The 22,521-nt window shown below is 51.4% G+C and overlaps 7 protein-coding genes across 7 annotated transcripts; 4 read left to right on the top strand and 3 right to left on the bottom strand.

Annotated features, from left to right (window-relative positions):
• Positions 1-896: 896 nt before the first annotated feature.
• Positions 897-2,628, top strand: CkaCkLH20_07215 (FAD binding domain-containing protein; the record flags this gene model as incomplete). The annotated part of the gene is made up of 3 exons (XM_038889932.1): positions 897-998; positions 1,110-1,466; positions 1,522-2,628. The coding sequence occupies 3 exons, from the start codon at positions 897-899 to the stop codon at positions 2,626-2,628; spliced, it is 1,566 nt and encodes a 521-aa protein (XP_038744856.1).
• Positions 2,629-2,821: 193 nt separating this feature from the next.
• CkaCkLH20_07214 (uncharacterized protein) lies at positions 2,822-11,716 on the bottom strand (the record flags this gene model as incomplete). The annotated part of the gene is made up of 5 exons (XM_038889931.1): positions 2,822-5,758; positions 6,626-9,615; positions 10,413-11,186; positions 11,251-11,425; positions 11,483-11,716. The coding sequence occupies 5 exons, from the start codon at positions 11,714-11,716 to the stop codon at positions 2,822-2,824; spliced, it is 7,110 nt and encodes a 2,369-aa protein (XP_038744855.1).
• Positions 11,717-12,625: 909 nt separating this feature from the next.
• Positions 12,626-13,722, top strand: CkaCkLH20_07213 (uncharacterized protein; the record flags this gene model as incomplete). The annotated part of the gene is made up of 4 exons (XM_038889930.1): positions 12,626-12,730; positions 12,784-13,010; positions 13,068-13,414; positions 13,472-13,722. The coding sequence occupies 4 exons, from the start codon at positions 12,626-12,628 to the stop codon at positions 13,720-13,722; spliced, it is 930 nt and encodes a 309-aa protein (XP_038744854.1).
• Positions 13,723-13,926: 204 nt separating this feature from the next.
• CkaCkLH20_07212 (uncharacterized protein) lies at positions 13,927-15,563 on the bottom strand (the record flags this gene model as incomplete). Its single annotated transcript, XM_038889929.1, has 4 exons — positions 13,927-14,298; positions 14,357-14,731; positions 14,784-15,372; positions 15,427-15,563. The coding sequence occupies 4 exons, from the start codon at positions 15,561-15,563 to the stop codon at positions 13,927-13,929; spliced, it is 1,473 nt and encodes a 490-aa protein (XP_038744853.1).
• Positions 15,564-16,206: 643 nt separating this feature from the next.
• Positions 16,207-17,930, bottom strand: CkaCkLH20_07211 (maltose permease; the record flags this gene model as incomplete). Its single annotated transcript, XM_038889928.1, has 4 exons — positions 16,207-16,587; positions 16,649-16,895; positions 16,956-17,784; positions 17,861-17,930. 4 exons carry the CDS (start codon positions 17,928-17,930, stop codon positions 16,207-16,209), a joined length of 1,527 nt encoding a protein of 508 aa, XP_038744852.1.
• Positions 17,931-18,701: 771 nt separating this feature from the next.
• CkaCkLH20_07210 (C6 transcription factor) lies at positions 18,702-20,236 on the top strand (the record flags this gene model as incomplete). The annotated part of the gene is made up of 2 exons (XM_038889927.1): positions 18,702-20,018; positions 20,075-20,236. 2 exons carry the CDS (start codon positions 18,702-18,704, stop codon positions 20,234-20,236), a joined length of 1,479 nt encoding a protein of 492 aa, XP_038744851.1.
• A 339-nt stretch (positions 20,237-20,575) lies between these two features.
• Positions 20,576-22,226, top strand: CkaCkLH20_07209 (xylosidase; the record flags this gene model as incomplete). The annotated part of the gene is made up of 2 exons (XM_038889926.1): positions 20,576-20,741; positions 20,791-22,226. The coding sequence occupies 2 exons, from the start codon at positions 20,576-20,578 to the stop codon at positions 22,224-22,226; spliced, it is 1,602 nt and encodes a 533-aa protein (XP_038744850.1).
• Between the last annotated feature and the right edge of the window lie 295 nt (positions 22,227-22,521).

The following is a 22,521-nucleotide window of genomic DNA, read 5'->3' as shown; positions in this document are numbered from 1 at the left end:
GCGAAAACCGCGCGAGAAACTGGGCTGAACTCCTTATGTACGAGGTTGTCGACTCTGACTCGTGGACGGCTCGCTTCACAGAATCTGCCCCATGGGAGTGGCCAGACGTCAAATTTGGACCCAACAATAAGTCGAAGTCAAGGCGGATATCCCGCCGCTGACATCTCGGAGATAGGGCCAACGCACGCAAAGGCCAGGCCTGATCATTTGTGCGGTAGGCACACTCACATGTTGTGGGAACTTGCTCGGTTTCGTTTAGCAAGGGTTGATCTCATCAAAGACCGGTCCAACAACGCTTTTTCTCCCACTTGACGTTCCAGATCAAGCTTACGTGCCGCCCTCCAGGGCTGCGGTTCCTGTCCCCGACTTGGCATCCGTACGAGGAGGGTTACCGTCCTATCAGGTTGGGCCAACCGATATTACCCTTCTGCAACTAACGCAGAAGTGCCGGGGTGTAGGTATGCTGTGCCGCCTAGGCGCGTCCGATGCAGAGCTGCAGGAACGAGGGGGATAGATTACAGTACGAAGGCGCATGGCGGATTCGAATGATCCTGATTATATATCAGAGATTCAAGATCCCGTTTTGTATGCATCTCCGAATTTGCTAACGGCGTTGCGACTGCGGCATGGACGATGACTGGTTCACCCGAGTCTGACCCCGGCTCCGAACGGACGGAGATGACAAGGGGCCTGATCTTGTTATGGTATGATTTGCCTCTATGACTTATTTGATTGATGGGAATAGTGGAAACTGCCACGATGGAGTCGATGAGAAGAACTTCCGTTATTAAAGACGTAAGACCTGCGCCCTAAGGACATCTCGTTGACACACAACCTCGTCGCCGTTTCCGCTTCCGTCCCACCCAGCCGCTCGTTGTTCTTCAGCAGCTTGAATCATGAAACCTATCAGGATTCTTGGCGCAGCTGTGTCGGCTGGCCTTGGTGCCGATGCATTGGCCCAAGCGAATGGCACTTCCATGTCAACGGGTTTCAAAGGTGTAAGTTCTGTTCTGATTACGTTTTCTTTGCATTTGTTTTCTTTATAGAATCTTTCACTATCACTGTCTCGTAACGAAGTTTTGCGCAATGTTCTGACATTTTCTTGCAAGTGTGATGCCCTCCTTAGCGCAGGTCTCGGGGACATTCTGGCATTCCCTGCCGATGTCGCCTATGGCGAGAGCACGTCAACGTATTACTCGTCGGAGAACCGACGCCTGAGACCTTACTGTATCGTTCAACCTCGGTCTACAGAAGAGGTTTCGACCACTGTCAAAGCTTTAGCTGGGGTAAGCGGTGCTGGCAATTGGGATATCGCCGTCCGCTCTGGTGGTCACTCCGATTATGACAACAACGCTGTCCACCGCGGCGTCACCATCGACCTCACGTTCTTCAACACGACCGAGCTTGTCAAGAGCAGCTGTTTCAATGGAACGGCTCCGTGGACTGGCCAGAGCATGCTGACTAAGGTAAGATTCACATCAACCGGTTGAAACAACACTGTCGGCTGATATTCAATACCAGAACGTGGCGCAAATTCGCCCTGCAGCACGCTGGGGCAACGTCATGACATACTTGGAGCCGTATAATCTCGGTGTCACTGGCGGCCGTTCCGGCCACGTCGGCGTGGGTGGCCTTCTTGTTTCGGGAGGCGCGTCCTATCATACCCAGCTCTGGGGTCTGTCGTGTGACAACGTCGTCGGATATGAGGTGGTGCTTGCGGATGGCTCTATCGTGGAGGCGTCCGCTACGGAAAACGAAGATCTCTTCAAGGCCTTGAAGGGCGGTGGCAGCAATCTTGGTATTGTCACTCGATTCGATCTGCGGACCTTCACGATCCCACCCAGTGGTGCATACGGTGGTCTTCTTTTCACCTCATGGAGCAATCTTGATGTGGTCATCAACCAGTTCGTCAACTACGCCAGCTCCATCGGATCAGGAAACCCGGATCATGAGTTCGTTGTCTACCGATCCGACTCTGGCAGTCTTTCTGTCATGGCCATGGCTGTTGCTACCGACGGAAACGAGAATTCGCCAACTTTCGCACCTTTCAATAACATCACGTTGACGAGAGATGCAAGAGCGAAGCAGCCGCTCAGCAAGGTCGCGGCTAGTATCGCGGACACCGGCGGCTCGCACTACGTCCCTTTCACACTGTCCGTCCAAGCTACTGCTGCGATCATGAATAAGGCCGCCGACATATTCGTCGAGCTAACTCAAGATTTCGACGCCGCGGACGTTCCGGTGTCCGTCAACTTCGTTTTCCAGCCTCTTCCCAAGAGTCTTGCTGGTGTCACACCCAGCAACAACATCTTGGGACACGATCAGAACTTGCCGGCCGACTCGATCTTGTTCGAGGCAAGAGGCACCTTGGCCGCCGATGATGCTGTTTATGAAGGTGTGGTGCAGTCCAAGATGGCTCAGGCCATTGAGGAGTTGAGGGCATACTCAGCCTCACTGGAGGGACACTCAACATACCTCTACATGAACTACGCCAACCCAGAACAAGACGTCATCGGATCCTATGGCGTGGAAAACGTTAAGTTCTTAAAGGAAGTAGCTGGAAAGTACGACCCGACTGGTTTCTTCCAGCGACGTGTGCCCGGTGGGTGGAAGGTCGATCGTGTTTGAGTGCCTTACTAGCAAACGTATATCGTAATATCGTAATTATTCATAAACACATTCACAGGGTATGTTGTCATTTAGATGGTCAGCCGGCTACGTCAAACTCTGATGGGTGACAAACACCACAAGAGAATGTATGTGATTGTAGTGTAAGACCTCGTTTTCTTCCCGGGTCTGTTCAATCTGCTTCCATCTACCCTTAGGTATATACATCTGCAGGCACTGTTGATCGATCTCGCTGGGTGGGCATGTGTTCCATCAACAATTTCGCCTGTCGGTCGATCGGCTTTTCCATCTTGCGCCAGTAATATGGCCATGTGATTCTTGGACAGGCACCAGGAGCCTCTCTCTTCGAGAAACATTTGGCCACAACGGTCAGGAACTCTTTATCATGAGATCTCAATGCTGTCTGGACAAGTTGACACCGCTTCATGATAATATTCGGGATTCGCGGGTTTTCGTATATTTCTGTGAAAATGGGATGCCTCATTTTGGACAAGTCGGTCTCAATTTCGACGAGGAGCCAGATGAAATCAATCGTCACCATCGCATAGTCTATGCCTGTGTAGGCGTATTCTCCGTTGATGTCGTTTCCGAAGTCTATCATGGCGACGTCCAGATCACCCAAGATGGTTTCAGATCTCCAAATGCCGAATCCAGTTTGCTGATTGTCAACGGCATCTTCATTGTCGCTGCAACAATCTGCTGTGACATCCTGGACTTGTAAGGGCGCTGCGTCAGGCAGCTTTGGGCGATCAAATACTTGGGTTTTGCATTTATACTGACGCACAAAGTTTTCAAGTCGCTTCTCGTCAATTGATGTCGCATTATTTCCGACTTTTCCCTGACGAACCGCCTTCAACGCTGCTCCTGGATGAAGGAGGCTGTCGGGAATACGACTCGGGTTCCACCCAGCATCTTGATATAGCGTCAACTGAGCCGTCATGTTGTATAGCATGTTATGTTTGCCTCTAGAGCGACCAATCAATTTGATGAAGTCCGATTGCGCCATGGCCGTGCGCCTTTTTCTCAACCTCTTGGGGATCGTGTGCACCAAAGCTTTGCTGGCTTCCGCATAGTCTGAGACGGGGACCTCGCCTCCTGCGTAAAAAGCATCACTGAACAATCTGTGAATGGTCGTGTACATCGGCATTCGTGACGGGATGTATCCTTCCTTCGCCAGCATATTATAGAGATGCATGAGCATGACAGGTTCCGGCATAGAGTCCCAGACTTCCATCATAGTGTTGAACGCAACTTGGAGAGCCTCGACCAAACCGACACCGCAGAGAAAGGGCGAGTAGTCCCAGAGTCCATTCATGTTTGTCTGCGAGAAGCGAGAAGGGGCCATCATGAGCCCGAAATCGAACCCGGACGAACCCAGGCAGCTGCCCAAATAGGCTTCTGCAAACTGGAGCATATCAATCGGGTGTGCATACACGCTGCCATCACCGCATGATTCTGAGTGAATGCGCAGAATGTCCTTGAGAACCTCGGTTGATCGCATGTACCCCAGACCACCGCGACCATTTGTGTCCAGGAACTCATCCACATCGTCGCGTGGGGAGAATTCTGACGCTGGGAGCTGTAAGTTGTGACTGCCTTGCTCGCAAATAGACCAACCATGGTAGATCATGGTTGCGTCAACGACGCACTGAAGCAGAAATACGTGATGCGGCAGGATCTTGTGTCGGAAACTTGAACCTGGCTTCAAGATGGCAAGAGATGTGACAAAGGCAGCGAAATCGTGCAAGCCAAATAGGTTTCGGAAAACACCCCAGTGTCCATCTGCAGATACGTCCACCGAGCCATCCAGGCAGCGCGTTCCAAGAGCTTTTTGCGCATGACGGGTGTAGACATTCACCAAATCGTACAGCCAATTGATCGTGAACGTTCTGCGCCACTTGAGTCTTTGTTGTTTGGTGGCATCGCGGAGACAGAATTTGGGGTCCCAGATACCCAACTTTGCTTGCATAAACTTGGTGGGTTTTCCGCTACGGTTCTTCTGAAAGTCGGAAACAAAGTCGACGAGATCGTGGTAAGCGTAGATGAGAAGTTGCTCTGAAGTATCGAGTTGGCCACTTGCACAATCTTCGGTACCATTGGCAGCTTGCTTCTCAGCCAATGACTGGAATCCGTCTGGGTCGTTTCGCGTAAGCGCCTGGATGATGGTTTCATACGAATCATTGTCAGGAAAGTCGACGAACATCTCTAACTCCGTATGCTTAATCTTGGCAATGGCAAGATTGGACGTAGCACCAGCTGTAGCGGCATTCAGCCCATCGAAGGCCACATCGTGCCACATTCTTTGAACGTAAGCTCGGATTTGGGTCCATTCGGACTTGAAGGCGCAAGCTGCAATTGTGTATCTCATCATGAGGTCCTCGTCGTCCTCCAGAATGCGGTAGTGGTCCAGAGAGACATCATCAATCTCCGAAGTCGAGTCGTCCCTCTTGCTGTATTTCTTGCCAGCTGTCTTGGATTTCTTTCCTTTCCCACCCTTCTTCTTCCGATTCTTCTGCTGCTTGGAAGAGGCGGCGGGTTCCGTGTCGGACTCCGAGTCAGACTGGTCATCGCAGAGCTCGACGTTGAGGGAATCGAATTTGTTGCTGAAGATGAACTCCTTCACCTCGTTGATGTCGCTAGCTTGTTGGCCCCTAGCTCTCAGCTGCGTAGCCTGCATCTGCTGTGCAAGCCAGACGTTGCCACCCAAGATTGAGAAAATCCTGAGCATGGAATCGATAAAGTAAAGGTGAGTCGCGTTACTTCGCTCGATAGCGGGATCCGGGAAAACAGAGACGTGAAGTTTGAAGGCCTCGTAGTGCGTGGTTCTTGCTCGGACAATTGACAGCACCAAGCGGTAGATGTGACCAGACACTGTCACCTGCGTCTTGGCGATGAAGCTGGCCATCGACAACAGATCAGCGATCTTGAACTTTCCGGTGGTCTTGATGTCGGAGGGCAGGGATGCCTCGCCTTCGTCGGTGGAGCGGGATCTCATGGCAAAGATTGTCGTCTTTACCATCCATCTCACAAAATCTCTCGTGTTGTGTTTGTAGCCGATGTAGGAAGCTCGATTCGCGATCGGCGCGTCGGTCGGTGTCGCGTCGGGGCGATGAGGAGTCATCGCGGCTATCTGGACGACTCGTCAGTACCTTTTCTGTCAAAAAGATATTTTGGAAGCGGGGACCTACCGTGTCGCAGCCAAGGCGACTGTCAGCCCGATTGAAGTGGTTCGCGAGATTCTCAGCCGATCTGCTTGGGCAATTTCACCCGGCGGACGACTCTCCGCCGTGACAGCGAGTATGTTAGAGGACGTGGTCCAGATGAGAGGGGTCCAGATGAGAATAAAAGGAATCTGTGAATGGAATGATCTGGTTGGTATGATGAAGAGGATCGGAGTACCTCTTATGGGTTGGTAGGCATCTCGCAGGATGGTGTTGAGGAGGGAGGAAAGTGCGACTTTTGCTAAAACAAGTCAGCCCTAACCGAAAGTACTGGCAAGAGGAAGGTCCGGCAGGGCTTTCAGGCAGAAAGATATTTTTGGCCTTGGATCCAGATGTTCCCATACAAAGAAATAGCTTTGCTGTTGGCGGAGTGAAATCTCTGCAAGATACGCCTGTGTCTGGTGTTTGTAGCAAGGAAGTCAAAGGTCCACGTGAATAGAAACCAAAAGAAACGGTCAGCATTGTTTACCACGGCATATTATTGAGACCAAGCTCTTCCTGTTAACACCCGTCATCCAGCATATTTATTACATAAAGAGAATATTCCACTGGGAAGGAGAATCAAGTGGCACTCTCATCACGAGGCAGTCTCATTAATTGGGTAGATAAGTAATTCCTCTGAAAAGTCATGCATACTGTCAAAACGCGGTCAATCTTTTTGAAATCCAAAATATCACATTTCAATGTCCCCTAAATCTCAACAAAAATTGACAAATCTAGCCTCTCAGACACAATTCCTGGAAATATTCCATCCAATTAGCCCAATCGTCATCCACCAGCTCAGGTAAGAAACTTTTCCACTTTTCGATGTCAAAAAACGCCGCGCCCATGGTGTCTTTTGCGAATTTGAGAGCCCTATCCATCTTCCTCTCCATCCTCATACACATGGGAACTCCGAACTCTTGCCAATAGAGGTATTCCTCGAACTGCGTTGGTGAAGCCTGCAATATGTGAGCCATTGCCTCCAGACAGTCCTCATTTCTTCCTTCCATCGCAAACCGAGTGAGCCCAACTCTCTTGAGATGGCTCCATCGCGAATGACTCTCGTAAATGCGTTGGTACAAAGGATTCTGCTTGGATTGAAGCTGCATCTCGAGTTCCCTGAACATGTCCGCGAATTCGGCAGCGATCCAGATGAAGTTGATTCCCGACAAAGGAGCTTTGCCGGATATATCGTTGAGAAGGTCATGCTTGGAGCTTTCCATCAACTCTGCGGCCGATATATCATGAGGATCACTTTTCTCCCTGAGCCTTCTCGCCATCTGGAGACGTGGGAGTGTCTCATCGCCAGAGTAATCGCCGTTCTTCTTTCTCTCCTCTCGAACTTTGGAAGCAAAGTCGAACATGAACTTCTCGTCCATCCCTAGGGACTTGAGATGCTTGATGAGATCGGTGTCCTCCAGCTTGCTCTCACCAGTGACTGGATCAATAACCTCTTTGGTTCTGCCAACTCGGCCGGACGTGACCATTGTGTTAATACCGAGCTCGCTGTCAGGTATGCGGCTGGGATTCCAGTTGGACTCGGCATAAAGCATGAGCATGGACTTCCTCCTGAAGAAGTGGTTCTGTTCAAACATCCAGTGGCCGACTCTGATCTCTCCGGCCGTCTTCGGGTGGAGTCTTCGCTCATTGCGTCTGAATCGGTGGAGACCATGGTTCTGTATGCCGCACTGTTTCACCAGAGCATTCTTGAAGTCCGACTTTGGGGGTTGACCATCGACGAAGAAGCAGTTCCGAAATTCCCTCTGGAGAAACCCGTACATCTGGAGGGGCTCCATACGTTTCTGTTCAACCAGCATGTTGTAAATGTGCAAAGCCATCGTCGGCTCCGGCATGACGTCCATCAACCACATGCCGGCGATGTACGCCAGCTGGAGAGCTTCCGCTAACCCCTCGCCGCACATATACGGTGAGAAGTCCCAAAGACCGTTGGAATTGGTGGAAAGAAATCTGGATGGTGGTCTAGAAGACTGCGGTTTGGCCAAGTAAGACGTTCCCAAGCTCCGGAGCAGGTCGTTCTCAAGATTGATGAGGGCACGAGCCTTCACGTAATGGCGGTCGTGGTCGCGGTGCACATCACCATCAATTTTGAGAGCTGTTAGTATTGAGGTGACGCCCCCTCTAAACTGAGCACCGGAAGTTTCGAGTCTCGTAAAAACGAAATCGTCGATGTCCCGTCTGGGGCGGAAGTCCCACGCGATTGGCTTTAGCAGATGAGCGCCAGTGTCGTCAAAGTTCCAGCCTTTCGTCACAGTCGTGGCATCGAGAACGCATTGGAGCTGAAAGACGTGATGCGGTAAGATCTTCTTTGCCAGATCGCCGTCTGCTCCAGGCTTCTGCATCGCCAGCGTGGTAACCCAGGCCGCGAAGTCGTTCAGGCCGAATAGTCCTCGATGCTCTTTCCACGGAACCTTTGTGGTCGTCCAATCCACATCTTCAAGCTTGTTCTTCCTCTGATGACGGTCGGCTAAACCATGCTCGAAGAATGGCGACGAAAAGACGTTCACCAGATCGTACAACCAGCTGATGGCATAGGCGCGTCGCCACTTGATCCTCTGCTCGTTCGTAGCGTCCGCGATTGCAAAGTTGGGGTCCCATTCGGTATCCGTCTGCATTGCCTTGGTAGGCTTACCGTTGCGGTTATGGCGAAAGTCTTTGATGAAATCAAATAGGTCCCGATACGCATAGAGCATGATCTGCTCGCGCAGGTCGAGGTCAGGCCCTTCGTAGCCCTCGGCCTTGTCTAGTGCAATACTGTTCTTCTGCATTTCGTCGATGTGACCTCCACGCGTCAAGATCAGCATGCAAATTTCGTACGAGTCCTTGCCGAGGAAGTCTACGAAGATGCTGAGCTCCGATCGTTGAACCATTGCGACCGCCATCTTGCACAAGCCTGTTGCGACGACGGTGTTCATGCCTTTGTAGGCGACGTCATCCCATGCTTCCAAGAGGTAGTCTCGGAGCAGTTGCCACTCATTTCTCAAAGCAAATACTGCCATGGTATACTCCAGCAAAAGCTCTTCGTCACTCTCTAGGAGGCGATAGTTCTCCAGTGGTATGTCTTCAAGGTCGTCTGAAGCGCGCTGAGCCGGTGCCTTACGTCCCTTCTTCGACTTCTTCGACTGAACCTTTCGTCCCTTCGTCCTCTTGTTCCTGATGGCTTGACCATGATTCTGTTCCTCCTGCTCTGATTCGCTGTCTGGGCCACCGGCGGGGTTGACGTGGAGGACGGAGAACTTGTTCGAGAACAACATCTCTTCGACTTCCTCCCTGGTGACGTTGACGTGGCGTTTGTCCTGGGGCGCTGATAGTTGATCTTTGCCGCCAAAAGCTTCCAGGACATGGGCAAGGGCATCGATGAAGTGCTTGTGGGACGCGTTGCTCCTCTCGAGATCGGCGTCAGGATGGTTGGCAGCGTGCCTTTGAAACTCCTTGTGATAGGTAGCTCGCGCTTGAATAATCCAGTAAAGCAGCTGAAGAACCATCTTTGGGATGGGCTGGATGTATCGAGCAATGAGCTGGGCCATGGCGAGGAGGCCTGCTACTGTGGTCTGCCCGGATGTGTTGATGTCGAGCTGCGGGGTCGCCGGAGAGCAGTCTTGGGAGTTCGGGTACTTTTTGATGATGGAGTTCGAGGTGTTGATCATCCAGTAAAGTAAATGCTTCGTGTCTCGTTTATACACGACATACGTGTTGAAGTTCTCGGTCGTCAGAACGGCCGCGGCCGGTCGAGGCTTCGGAGGAGGCGGCATAGCCGAGGATTGTCCTAGATTGGGATTAGTGTCTGAAAGGAGTACAATACTGAACGAGCATAACATACCAGACACTCCGATCCCGTATTGTTTCTCCGTTCGTATGCGTTGGTGTTTCTGTGACGAGGTCGGCGGGAAGGGCGGAAGAAATCCCAAGAATGAGAGGCAGTCACTTCCTTGTGGGAAAGAAAAGGGGTGATAATCTCGCAGCAGGCAAACAGAAAATTTTGCGAAATGTGGGATGCTAGTGAAGAGTAAATCTCTTCTTTGGTTATTCCATTCTAGGCCCGTTTGCATTTGCCTCGGCCATGACTGGGTGAGGTCTGATGCAGGAACCCGAATTGCATAAATGAGGTGATATCACGACGAAAGCCAAGTGAAGCGGGTGAACCGTCATGTACGCATACCAAGTGATGACTTAATTTAGACAAAATTTCAGAACTAAGCTTCTTAGCTTTTAATAGTTGACAAATGAGTCTACGAAATATTTTCTGCGCAGTTCTGCGCAGTTGAGGATAATAACTATGTGCAGAAACGGGTACGACGGGATGAGGATTAGGGGAAAATGTGTCAATTATTGACCGGTAATAAACACCATTTTCATTTGTTCATGCCAATGAGTAAAATTACAAGTGCCCATGAGTGACGTGGCGGATTGTCTGTAACAATTAGTACACGGCAGTAAGGCCCCAACCGACTGCCAATATTCTCGCCGTGATGTAGCATGCAAGCGAGACAAAATAGGAAGCTCCGGAAAAGAGGATCAAAGCCGTCCATCCAGTTGCTTCGTTGTCGATGTTCAATAGTAAACCGCCAAGCGGTATTCCAGTCAGGGTCCCAAAACTGGCCGAGAGCATCGCAGTGGACAAGAAACGACCATAGTCCCTCGAGTCGCAGAGTTGGCCAATGCAGGCGGGGATGAGACTGACGTTTCCACCACTCGCGAACCCAAAGATGAAGGTGAATGCAAGTAATGTCGGCCATGAGTTGCCAGCGGGTAACCAAATCCCGAAAACCGATACCATGCACAGTCCGACCGTGAGAATGATGGTATTGAAACGACCGATGTGATCGGCTAAGAACCCCGGGGCGGCTCTACCAACGACACTTCCAGCGTTGAGAAGAATGGGGAGAAGGTAGCTGGTGCTTGCGTTTTGCCCTTTGCTCACAGAGAACGAAATGATGTACGTGAGAGGGATGAGTACACCGTATTCCATGAAGAATATTCCACCACAGCAGAAGACAAATTTGGCGTCCTTGAAAAGTCGGATGTCAGGCCATATTGAATCAAATTTCTCGCTCGGTGGTAGACGCGTCCTCATGAAAAGATTTGCAGGAATAGCGAGTACGAGGTAGATAAGCCCAAGTAGACGCATGCTCCAAGAGAAACCGAACCGTGGCAGGGCAGCTTGAAGCACGAAGGGGAACACGATACCCCCGAACGAGCCTCCGGTAGCTGCGAGACCCATTGCTAGCCCTCGTCTTGTGTTGAACCAATGGCCGATGACGGCAAAGGATGGCGTGTTGATCAGTGATCCGCCGATTCCAGCCATTATGGAGAAGGTAAGAATAATTTGATAATATTCTGCCGAGCTTTGTGAGTCATGTGTCCTCTTATGTCGAAAGAACACCAAAGATAACACACTTACCTGAGCAAAAGCTGAGAACGACTAGACCGGCAACCATGATGACGCTGCCTGCAGCGACAAGAATTCGATGACCATATTTGTCGAAAGCTGGCCCAACTATGATGCCGATAAGATATACGACAAACAGGTAGACGGAAAATATCCATCCCAGTTGAGAAGCTGTGTATTCTCGGAGCTGATTCTCAGAGAAATACGATTCGAACACCGCTGCAGTATTCGGCAAACCAAATACAGACAACATGGCGCAGAAAGACCCCAAGACAACGTACCAGGCTTTCGTGCCTCCTTCTGGATAAACGTCCTGTGCGGGAGTTGGATCTTCGTGCTGGGCTGGGAATGATTCCTTGGGCATTGTGTCCTTTTGCGTCTCGTCGGCTCCGTAGCTGGCCAATTGCTTGCCAGCTGATGGCAGCAAAGGGCCTGCTGCCTTGGACTTTTCTGTCGGAGAGTTATCGGACTGCGCCATTCTCACGCGGAAACAAGTAATTCGAAGGGACTTGGTTTCTCGGAAAGATCAGAAAGGTCAACGGTAGAAGTTACCACTAGATTTCGGAAGAACAGCCTAGGGATCAATGTTACAGCTGCGGAGTAAGTCCATGGATACCCATTGGAAGGTACTCGAGACCGGATAATCCCTGGCAATATTTGTAGAACATGCCTTACATCGAAAGTTTGAATCTCTAGCCAGCATTCTAGTCGCCTGCCGATTCGAACCCGGCGTTGGGTTTAGTTCCTTTTTGGGCATTACAAAGCGTCCAACCCCACTTGATTGTTGGTTCTCGGGCCGCCTAGCCGGCTCAGAGCAGCTCATATGGATGTATACTAAATAAGGTGTATGAATGAAACTCATGATCGGATAGTTGCGCTACGGAGATCCCGTAGTTTTTATGACACTGTACGGCTAATATTCATACTACAGCAAGCTCTGTTGACGCAGCTTTATCATCATTCACCCTTGCGGAATATAACACTCCATGTTTTCTCGCCCGCGACAGCACCAAGTTGCCGACCGCCACTCACGCAAACTGAATGAAGGCCAAATGCCGTCACCTAAGTAAGTCTCATACTTGCTGCGAGACACAGGAAACTCCGCTAGCGCGCGATCCTACAGGGGCGGACTTAGCATTACATAGCTCGTGCGACCGAACTTCGACGGAATATAAATCGCGGGGTGTGCATGGATCAGGGCATCTGCAGATCATATACTTGGGTGCGGATACTGAAAAATGGCCTATCAGCAAATGGTCCACCCCTGCTTGGGCTTTAAAGTCAACTGCAATCCGCAATCTCAACATGGTCAGTCCGAAATTGAACTGAAACAGTAACCGAGATCTTCATACTAGACACTTATCAATATCATTTGACTGTTCATACAATGGCAATTGTTGCAGTTGCTGGTGGCTCTGGGCCAGTTGGCCGCACAATCATTGACGGTCTCGTCGCTCATGGGGGACACAAAGTCTTTGTACTTTCAAGAACGGTAGGCTATCGTATGTTTTTACTCGTACCGATGCAGTCTAACGTTGAATCCAGAGCCGCCCAACTCAGAATGGCGTGCAATACGTCGCAGTGGACTACAAGGACATCGACGGCACAGCCAAAATTCTCGAGGACAACAAGATCGAAACAGTCATCAGTGCGATGGGTGTTATCAAAGCCGAAACCAGCGAATCTCAGATCCAGCTTGTCAAGGCGGCAAACAAGTCCACTTCGACTCGCCGCTTTGTGGTCAGCGCGTACGACATGCTGCACAAGAGAGAGTATGGATCTTCCACATGTTGAAACTTAGAGTTCCAAGTAAACTGATCGCGACGCAGACAAACTTCATACTTTCCCATGGCACAGTACACCTTCGAAGCAATTGATGAGCTTGAGACAACGGATCTCGAGTACACGCGAGTTGTTAATGGTTTCTTCCTGGACTACTACGGCATGCCTCACTGGAAGTCCCATATGCACCCATGGATCAACTTCGTAAACGTCGAGAAGAAATGGGCCGTCATCCCCGGTGACGGTTCTGCAAAAGCCAACTTCATCGCATCGCAAGACATGGCGAAGTTCGTTGCTCGGCTTATGGGTCTGGACAAGTGGTCCAAGATTAGCAGCATCGTCGCTGAGACGCGGTCGATTCTCGAGATTCTGGAGATTTCCGAGAAAGCACGAGGTAAGTTGATGCGCGGCTGAATGCGAGAATCCGCGACGCTAAATTTTCGTCGCACAGGAGCAAAGTTCGAGTTGGTCTATGACGACCTTGAGAAGCTGAAATCTGGCAAGATCTCGTTCATCTCTCAATTTCCCGACATTGGCTTTAGCCAGGATGAAGCCGAGGCTATCTTTGCCAGCATCCATTATTTCGCCGGAACCAATCAAGTTCTGGTCCCAACACAGGACACCTTGAACTCGAAGATCCCAGACATCGTCACAAAGACTGTGGAGGATGTTATTGAGGGGTCATGGAAGGGAAATCCGTAGGATGCAGATGTCCTTGCGCGATCATCCGAATTGTTAACGATTGATGGAGCTTTGAGTTGATGGCTAAACGTATAACCTTCACAATTACTTGTAGGCAGATGATAAAAAAACATATGGTCATTAAAGTACGCTGTTACGAATCCCATGTGCTGGAACTACTTAGACCAGCATCCTTTATCTAGCCAGGTCACGCCCGCATTATTTCTAAAGTCGAGGCCTAATCGTCTGGTTTTCCAGTGCTTCTTGGGCCTTTTCCCTCGAATCCTGCCAGGATTTGGTCTTTGCAGTGCCCATGGTAGCCCATATTTCCAAAAGATTATCATCAAATGGGGGCAGCACTCGACCTGTCGTACCCGGCGCTGGCTCTCCGGCAACGGATCTGAAATACTCAAACACAGTCTTGTAGTCGGGCGCAATAGTGTAATATGCCTTACCGCCCCCAAGCTCGGCCACGCGCCTTCTCTCCCACTCCTTTTGTTCTTCTTTGGGCGGCAATTTGTTTCCTCTCCCGGCAAGGAGACGAGAAACAGCAACAGCTTGCCACTCGAAGAGACGGAACGTGAAGCCGCCTCCGCACTGACACAAAGTGGTTAGTATCTCTCATGACGCAAGTTTGGTTAGCCTAGAGACTTACCATGCCCAGGAAAGCGAGAGTTGGGTCTTCGATGTCCCAAGTATGGTAGTAGACCCCCGGCAACCGACGATCAGCTTGCAACAGGCGCTCCTGAACTTGCGGTAGGAACGGGAAGCTGAAGGTGTATCCCGTGCCGAAGATGACATGATCTACGTCCTTCACTTTCGTGCCGTCCTCGAATGTGATGTTTCCGGTCTTGTGGCAGAAGTGAACTATCTGTTTCTGGATGGAGATATGAGGATGCGTGAATGGTTCCCAGCCGAAATGAGGAATAGGGTCGCCGCGTAGAGAGGCGTAGACCGGATGTTGGGCAACTGGCAGGACTTCGTGGAGAAGCTCGTGCGAGGAGACGGATCCTCCCACGACGATGACCTTCTGTAGATGCATTAGCAGTGCCAATCGTTATGAGTGTGACAATGCAGCTTACCTTGCCCTTGTACTTTTCCGAGCCCCTGAAGTGCTTACTGTGGACGATTCTTCCCGGAAACCTCTCATCATACTCAGCAATTCCCTTGATATCGGGAATCCATGGAATGTTGTAATGACCAGTAGCAACTATGAGCGCATCAAAGGTTTCCTGCCACCACTGGTCCTTCCCAGGGAGCTCTTTTCTCAAAGTGAGTACCCACTCATCGCCTCTCTTCTCAGCAAGCTCAACCGTTGTACTTAATTCCAGCAGATGCTCGTGGCCGTTCTTGACGAAAATAATCTCCACCCACTCTCGAATCTGCTCGCGGCCGCGGAAAGGAGCGTCCTCACCGTACTTCTCTCGGATCCTCTGAGTCAGGACATCAGGAAACGGTTCTTTCGTGAAACTCATAATCTCAGGGGTGATGTTGGTGTGAAGATGCTCATGCTGGGCAGTGTCCGAGAAGCGAACTTGGTGGCTGTTCACTGCTTCGGACTTGTCGGTCTGAGCTGGCAGTTGGGCAGGTACAGGAACGGGAGCATCTGCGGTTCCGTCGAGAAGCTTGCGCAATGATGGGATTGCAGCTGGTAAATGGGGAGTGTAGATCCTTCGATTGTGTCAGAATGGAAGCCATTGAACGAAATGTAACTTTTCAACTTACCATGTACCGCCCGGGACGGCCCGCCGGTCGAAGACACGAACGGTGTCAAAAGCCTGTTCCTTGACCAAGGCATCAGTTGCGATGGCGCCGCTTGGGCCGGCGCCGATAACGGCGACACGTCGAATCTTGCCTGGCATCTTCTTCTCTTCAATCGATGGTTGAAATGATAATCTTGATAGAGAAAATGGGTAGACGAGGGTGGAACAGACCTTAGCCTGATAGCGCTGCGTCGAGTTCCGGTATTAAGTTTTGCAGGCTAAACCAAACCTATCATCAACCAAATAACTTACTGAATATTGAATTGGCTCAAGATCATCTTCATACTAGGAATTTATTCAGTATTTTGGTTGGCCGATTGCGCCACGGTTGGTGGTATTGCGTCTTCCCGCAACACGAGCACGCAAGGTGGGTCGGAACACTCACGCCAGTCAGAGGAGGAAAAGCAAGTTACTGAATGGCAGGGGGAAAACGCATCTAAGTCGAATCAGCTGTTGGTAATGGTTCATCCTTCAGCTTTTGGCCAGGTTCTTGCCGAAAATTGAATGATAAGCCCGCAGCTGCGGTGGCCGACAACGATGTCGCCATTCCCCGGTCGGGTTCCGTACTCCGGAAGCCCCGGTCTAGAGGGCGCGGGCAAGAGCTTGCACAGAGTTTCACCTAATTGAAATTACCAAGAAAGTTCTGATTGTTGATACTGAGTTGTACTTATATCTTCTCATTGGCCAAAGCATATCTCGACGTTAGATCTAAGGCATGGGAGAGGTTAGGTCCGACCCATTCTCACTCTTTTAGCACCACTGCGACCTTCTCTCCGTCTTTTCCTTCTACCGTTTCCACTTCGCACTTGTAGCTCTTGAACTGCCTTGCTGGAACTCCCTTTTGGAACATGTCCTCCAGTTCGAGGTAGCTGCGGCCCTTCATCTCCGGGAAGCAGAAGTACAGGTAGACGGAGCAGATCAATGACGGAGCGAAGAAGACGAATGCAACTTTTCCGCCCAGGTTGGCGTTGCTCGGGTTGATAAGGTAGGGGATGAGCTGGGTCACCAGGCAACCGGCTGCGGTGTTGCTCATGACGGTGATCGAGTAGGTCTTCTGGCGGAGGCGGGGGGAGGGCGTCTCACCACCCACAGCAAATGCGACAGCACCAATGGACAGCTGATACTACAGAGAAGGAGCATGTCAGTTACATGGCTCAGACAGATACTAAAGGAGTTCGACTTACCAGGAAGCCCCACAGCGCCATGAAAGCGACAACAGCCTGCAGTACTCGTTGATTTCCTTCAACGACGCTGAGTCCACCAATCAACAACAGAAGAGCTGACATGGAGATGATGCCGCCGACAATCAGAGGCCGACGGCCAGTGCGCTCGATGAGGAACCAGGAGCAAATATTTCCGACAAGTTGGATGCTGTAGCATACTTGAGCAATTCCAATCGGGTTTCCAACGCCTGCAATTGTGAAGTAGTAGCTATTGATCGAGGTCCGTTAGCAAGTTGTCATACGTAGACAGAGGGTATCAATAACTCACGGTAGGTACGATGCCACGAAGTTCGATCCAGCCAGCTGCTGCGCCAAGAGAACCACGACAACGATGGTAGTTCTGCGTAGGTTTGGCCCCTTGAAACACTCGAGATAGGATGCACCCTTGTGGTTCAGCTCTTGCTCTTTCTCCAGCGTGCTTTCCATAATGGCCAGGGTTTCCTCGACGTCGTGCTTCGGGCCGTTGAACCTGCGCAACGACTTTGCCGCCTCATCTCGCCTTCCCTTCATCAGCAGCCACGATGGCGACTCCGGAAGAAGAATGCCTCCAAGCACAATGAGAAGAACCGGAGGGACAAGTTGGGTAAACACGGGGATCCTCCATCCCCAGTCACTGCTGATGAACGACCCGGCGTATCCGATCAGCGCACACGACCACTGACCGAGGACAATCATGGTGTTGATGAGGATGAGACAAACACCACGGAGGGAATCTGGTGCGATCTCTGCAACATATACTGGGCCGAGGGTGTGTCCCAGTCCGAACCCGACTGTGCTGATGAGCTTTCCGCCAAAGAGCATCATTATGGAGTTGGAGAAACCCTGGACGAGGATTCCGGCAATGCAGAACACGCATCCGAGGAGGACGACCAGACGGCGACCGATTATGTCGGAAATGAAGCCAGTTGTGTAAGCTGCGAGGAAGACGCCGACTGTTGTTGCCGCATTGAGGACTTGTTGGTCGTGTGTGGTGATCTCCTTGACGCCTGTGGTTGTGGTGACGCCGAAGCGGTCTAAGAAGGCGGGGATGGCGAGGATGTTGCCGACGAGGGCGATCTCGTAGCCGAAGTTGATCGGTAGAATGAAGATGAGGAGACCTGTCCGGCGATATTCGTCAACCAACAGTCCACTGAAGTGGGCGGCGGTAAGCCTCCCGCCTGCGTCAATACTCACACCAAGCCAGCACTCTCTTGTTTTTGGAGAGCTCGGCGAACCCTGAAGTCGTTTCCGAAGTTTTCGACATGGTGGAATGTGGCTGGTCCTGGTTGCCAAAACCTTTCGGGACCTGCTAATATGAGAAGCCGCAGGACTTCGAGCAGAGACAATGTTCCTCGAGTGTCTTGTCCCCATCAAAGCCTGAACACTTGCAAGAAGAAACTCAGAATAGAGGCCTAGACTCAGTTCTTATGCAACTCTTCAGGGTACTGAATCCGGCTTAGCCCACATGAACTCCAGATTGATGAACAGTCAAACCACATGTTTCCCCATGGGTTCCGTCCACATCAACTCTTCAAAACCCCACAATGCTTGATACGACTCCCCGCAAACCCACAGAATTGAGTGAGACAATTGGTCAAACCCAATTCGCCGCGGCAAATTGCTATGGTCCGGCCGTTTCCGTGTCGTTCCCACTCGAGTCAGCCGCCCCTGAAAATTCCTTTTCCACTTTGCAACGGCTCGGGCAATCGGGGAAATACTTCCACAATTCACCGTCTGGTGGTATTTTCGAATACCTAGTAAAAGATGACCAAACGAGCGTGCGATGGCTGTAGGCGGAGAAAAGTCAAGGTCAGTTTCTCTCATACAGATTATGGATCGTATTCTGACGGGTCTGGAGTGCGATGCCAAGAGCCCTTGTTGCTCGAATTGTTCGATGTCTTCTTTGACGTGCGAATACACAGTCCCGGCAAAGAAAAGGGGGCCGCCTTTCAGGATTCACAAAGAAGGCCGTCGAGATACGTCCCAAGCCAGTCAGGATACTGAGCCAGCAGTTGCCGAAAACCAAGCTCAGGACTTGACTCCGACCAACGGCCCTGTCTCGGGTAATTCGTTCACGGAGGCTCTCCGAGTCACTACAATTCCTCCAACACAGCCAGTACACAGTCCATTTCGCGACGCCCAAGATGATCTCCTCTCAGCTCTGGGGAAAGCACTCCCCTACGCACCGCTCGAGGACGTCTTATCCACCTGCATCGACCTCTACATGCAGTGGGAGTTCCCTACAGGGCCGGTTATCTGCGAGCCAATGCTCCGGCAGGCAGTCCCCGTCGTCGTTCCAATTCTCCGAGGCGAGACCTCGATTCCCAGCATCTCGGTCACCGGTCACTCCACCTCGGACGTGTCCACGTTGCGCGTTTTCGCACTACTGACGGGCATCTGCGCGTTCGTCTCGTCGAGTCTGCCCACCGCCGTCTTCTCCACCGGAAGTGCCCTGGCATGGCCTTTTCTGAGGACATCACGCGAGGCTCTGCGCCTGTATCAAGATTACGACGTTGAGCACCCCGAGAGCAGCTCGATCATTATTCGCTATTTTCACTCCAATGCTCTCCATGCGCTCGGCAAGACACGGGTGTCGTGGCATGTCATGGGCGAGGCTCTCCGTCTGGTTCAAGAGATGCGGCTCTACGATGAGTCGAGTTTTCAAGGTCTTGAGTGGCCCGAAGCACATCTCCGGAGAAATGCATTCTGGCATCTGTACATTGGCGACAAGTCTGCGTCGATTTTGCAGAAAGTTCCGATTTCGCTTCATCAGATGTGCTTGGACACGCCGATTGATACTGTGTTCGATGAGAATCTGGTCTGCAACCTCATGAGCTCGAATTCGAACATCGACGGGTTCGAGACTCAGCTACGCGTGGGCTTTTATCTGTGCTTTCGGCTGTGGTACACAGCCTCGGAGATGCTAATAGACCTGAATCTGCTCTCGCGGTTGCAAAACAGAGGCGGCACACTGACAACAGCTCCGGCGACAGACACTTCGAGTTTGAGGACGAGCATCATGCAATCGTATTTCGATTTTATGAGTATCCTCCAAAACTGTCCTACGTGGATCAAAGATCCTTCCTCCGCCGGCGGGGACAACCAAGCCGATCCCACGGCGCAATTTCGTATTCGCTCATTTGCTACTCAGAGAGCCAACCTCTTTGTCACATTTCATGCGTTGCGTCTTGTTCTTCTCTCTAGATTTACGGATCGAGGCTTTGCGGATCTTCTTGGACTGACAAATGACCCGATCATGCTGTCGCTGCGCAAGGTCGAGATTGCGAGTGATTTGGTGGCAATCGTGACCGAATTACCTTTTGAAGCCCTCCTGGCTAACGGAGAACCATGTGTTAGTATTCGTGTGGCCCCTTCGTTCCCTGATTCCGTATGATAACGTTTTCGAAGGTTGAGAAACTCCGACAGGTCGGCGTTGCCTTGCTTGAGATCATGCACAATGTGGGCAACGAGGCAATTTCCAACCGAGCAAAGTCCCTTTTCAGCACCCTTTTGGATATTCTCGCCCGACTTAACTCGAGAGTTTCTGACGAACTTAGCAGCGATCGCTAGTCACAGACTTTCCCAGGGAACATTTTTACGGCTGGAGAAACAATCCATCACCGGTCATGTCTCGGCTCACGTTCCTCTCCACACATGCAGCTTGTGGGTTCTGCTCCAGTATCCCGCCGCTATGGGGGACAAGGTGGATTCCCAGCAATGTTCCGCGGCGAATTATCCCACAACTCCATACCGCAACCACAAAAACACGCGATGCGGGGTGCTTGCAGCCGATGTGGTTATAAACATGATTTGCCGGCGGGCGGGATCTCTACAAGTATCGAAGTGCATTCATGCCCTGATCTGGCCAAGTCTCGTAGCAACAACACCCGCGGAATACGACACCCGACAATGGCAGAGACTCGGACGTACCGCAACCCCATCATCCCCGGCTTCGCGCCCGATCCGTCCGTCGTTTTCGTTGACGGGGTGTTTTACCTCGCCACGTCGTCTTTCCACGTATTCCCTGGAATTCCCATCTACGCATCTACGGACTTGCAACAATGGAAGCAGATTGGTTGGTAGTGTCGATAAAAAGCTGACAAATCATCACTGACAACCCGTAGGCAATGCGATAAACCGCAGGGAGCAGCTCAATCTCGAGCGAGCTGAGACGGCGGTAATGCCCCTAGATACTGGCAACGTCATGGTCTCCAGCGCTGGTCTCTTTGCTCCAACGATTCGCTACCATGAGGGAACATTTTACATTATCTGCACCAACGCATTTCGCAAAAACGAGGAGTTCTGCCTGGACAACTTCTACGTCAGCACAAAGGACATCTGGGCCGGAGACTGGTCCGACCCGGTCTACTTCCCTTTCCACGGCATTGACCCGAACCTGTTCTTCGACGAAGACGGACGTGCTTACGTCCAGGGATGCTGGATGATCAACCGTCTGAAGCAGCCCAGCTGCACCATCAAGCAGCTCGAGATCGACATCAAAACGGGCAAGGCGCTCTCGGAAACCCGTGAGATCTGGGGCGGATATGCCCGCTATGACACCGAGGGTCCGCACATCTACAAGCGCGGAGAGTGGTACTATCTTCTCGTCGCGGAGGGCGGGACTTTTGAGCACCACCTCCTCAGCATCGGGCGCTCCAAGAACATCTGGGGCCCGTATCAGTCGTGTCCGAGCAACCCCATCATGACCGCGGACGGGAAGCCGGATGAGTATATACAGAATATCGGACACGGCGAGCTCTTCCAGGACCAGAGCGGTTCGTGGTGGGCTGCTGTGCTGGGCGTGCGCAACGAGAACGGGGCTCCGCCTCTGGGTCGCGAGACGTTCTTGACCGCGGTGGAGTGGCCCGAAGGAGGTTGGCCAACGGTTCAGCAGCCCAAGATGGAGTTCCAGCGCAGTTTATCCGGGTTGGTTGGGGCCATCAAGTATCTGCCTCCGTCGCCGGAGAATGTCGATAACGTCTACATCAGAAATGTAGATCTTGAAAACTACGATATCAAGGGCGAGGCTGGCGACTTGACTTACAAGCTCAAAGCAAGCGCCTCTAGTATTTCAACGCCATCGGGTACGGCTACGTTCATCGGAAAACGCCAGAGATCGCTTGACTCCAGCGCTTCGGTAGTCCTGGACCTTTCGGCAACAAAGTCTGAAAAGAACGTCGTTGCAGGACTCGCGCTCTACAAAGACGCCCTGCGGCATGTGTCTTTGAGCTACGACTTTAGCTCGAAACAACTTACCTTCGACGTCACGACAACGTCCGAAGAGAAGAAACAAAGGTCCTCGTTCTCTATCGACTCGTCTACAAAGAGGTTGTACCTACGAGTCGTGACTTCGGTTCAAAAATATCAACTGTCTTACCGAGAGAAGGAGGAGGAAGATTGGCGAGAGGTGGGATCGGCGGAGGTGGCAGATTTGGTCGCACGAGAGATGACTGGGCCGATATTTGGTCTGTTTGCTCACGCCGTTGATGCTGAAGCTGAAGGAGAGGAAGTGACGTTCAAGAAGTTTGTGATTGAGGGACAAAATAGTCTTGTCTGGTGATACCGTGATAAGTAGTCATGAATCAACACACGATCACTTTTTACAGTGAGGACCCAAAGGTCTGAGGCCATTTGACTTTACGAACGCGCGGGTCGCGTCGCGTCACCCATCTCGCCACATACCTTGAAGACCCAAACTACGCGTTTTTTTCCGTCAATTTAAGCATTGACCGCGAATGCAACGGTGAACTTACCAAAATCCAGTGCCGCCTCAGCGGTGGTCCTGAGCGGCACCTGGAAGCGCCATATCAAAGCTAGGTACCTCACTACACAACTAATACATAGTTCCATTTCAT

The sequence above is a fragment of the Colletotrichum karsti genome (assembly GCF_011947395.1).
Source record: "Colletotrichum karsti strain CkLH20 chromosome Unknown Scaffold22, whole genome shotgun sequence".
NCBI lineage: Eukaryota > Fungi > Ascomycota > Sordariomycetes > Glomerellales > Glomerellaceae > Colletotrichum > Colletotrichum karsti.
The sequence above is the reverse complement of the archived record's forward strand: the minus strand, read 5'-3'. Positions and strand labels throughout refer to the sequence as shown.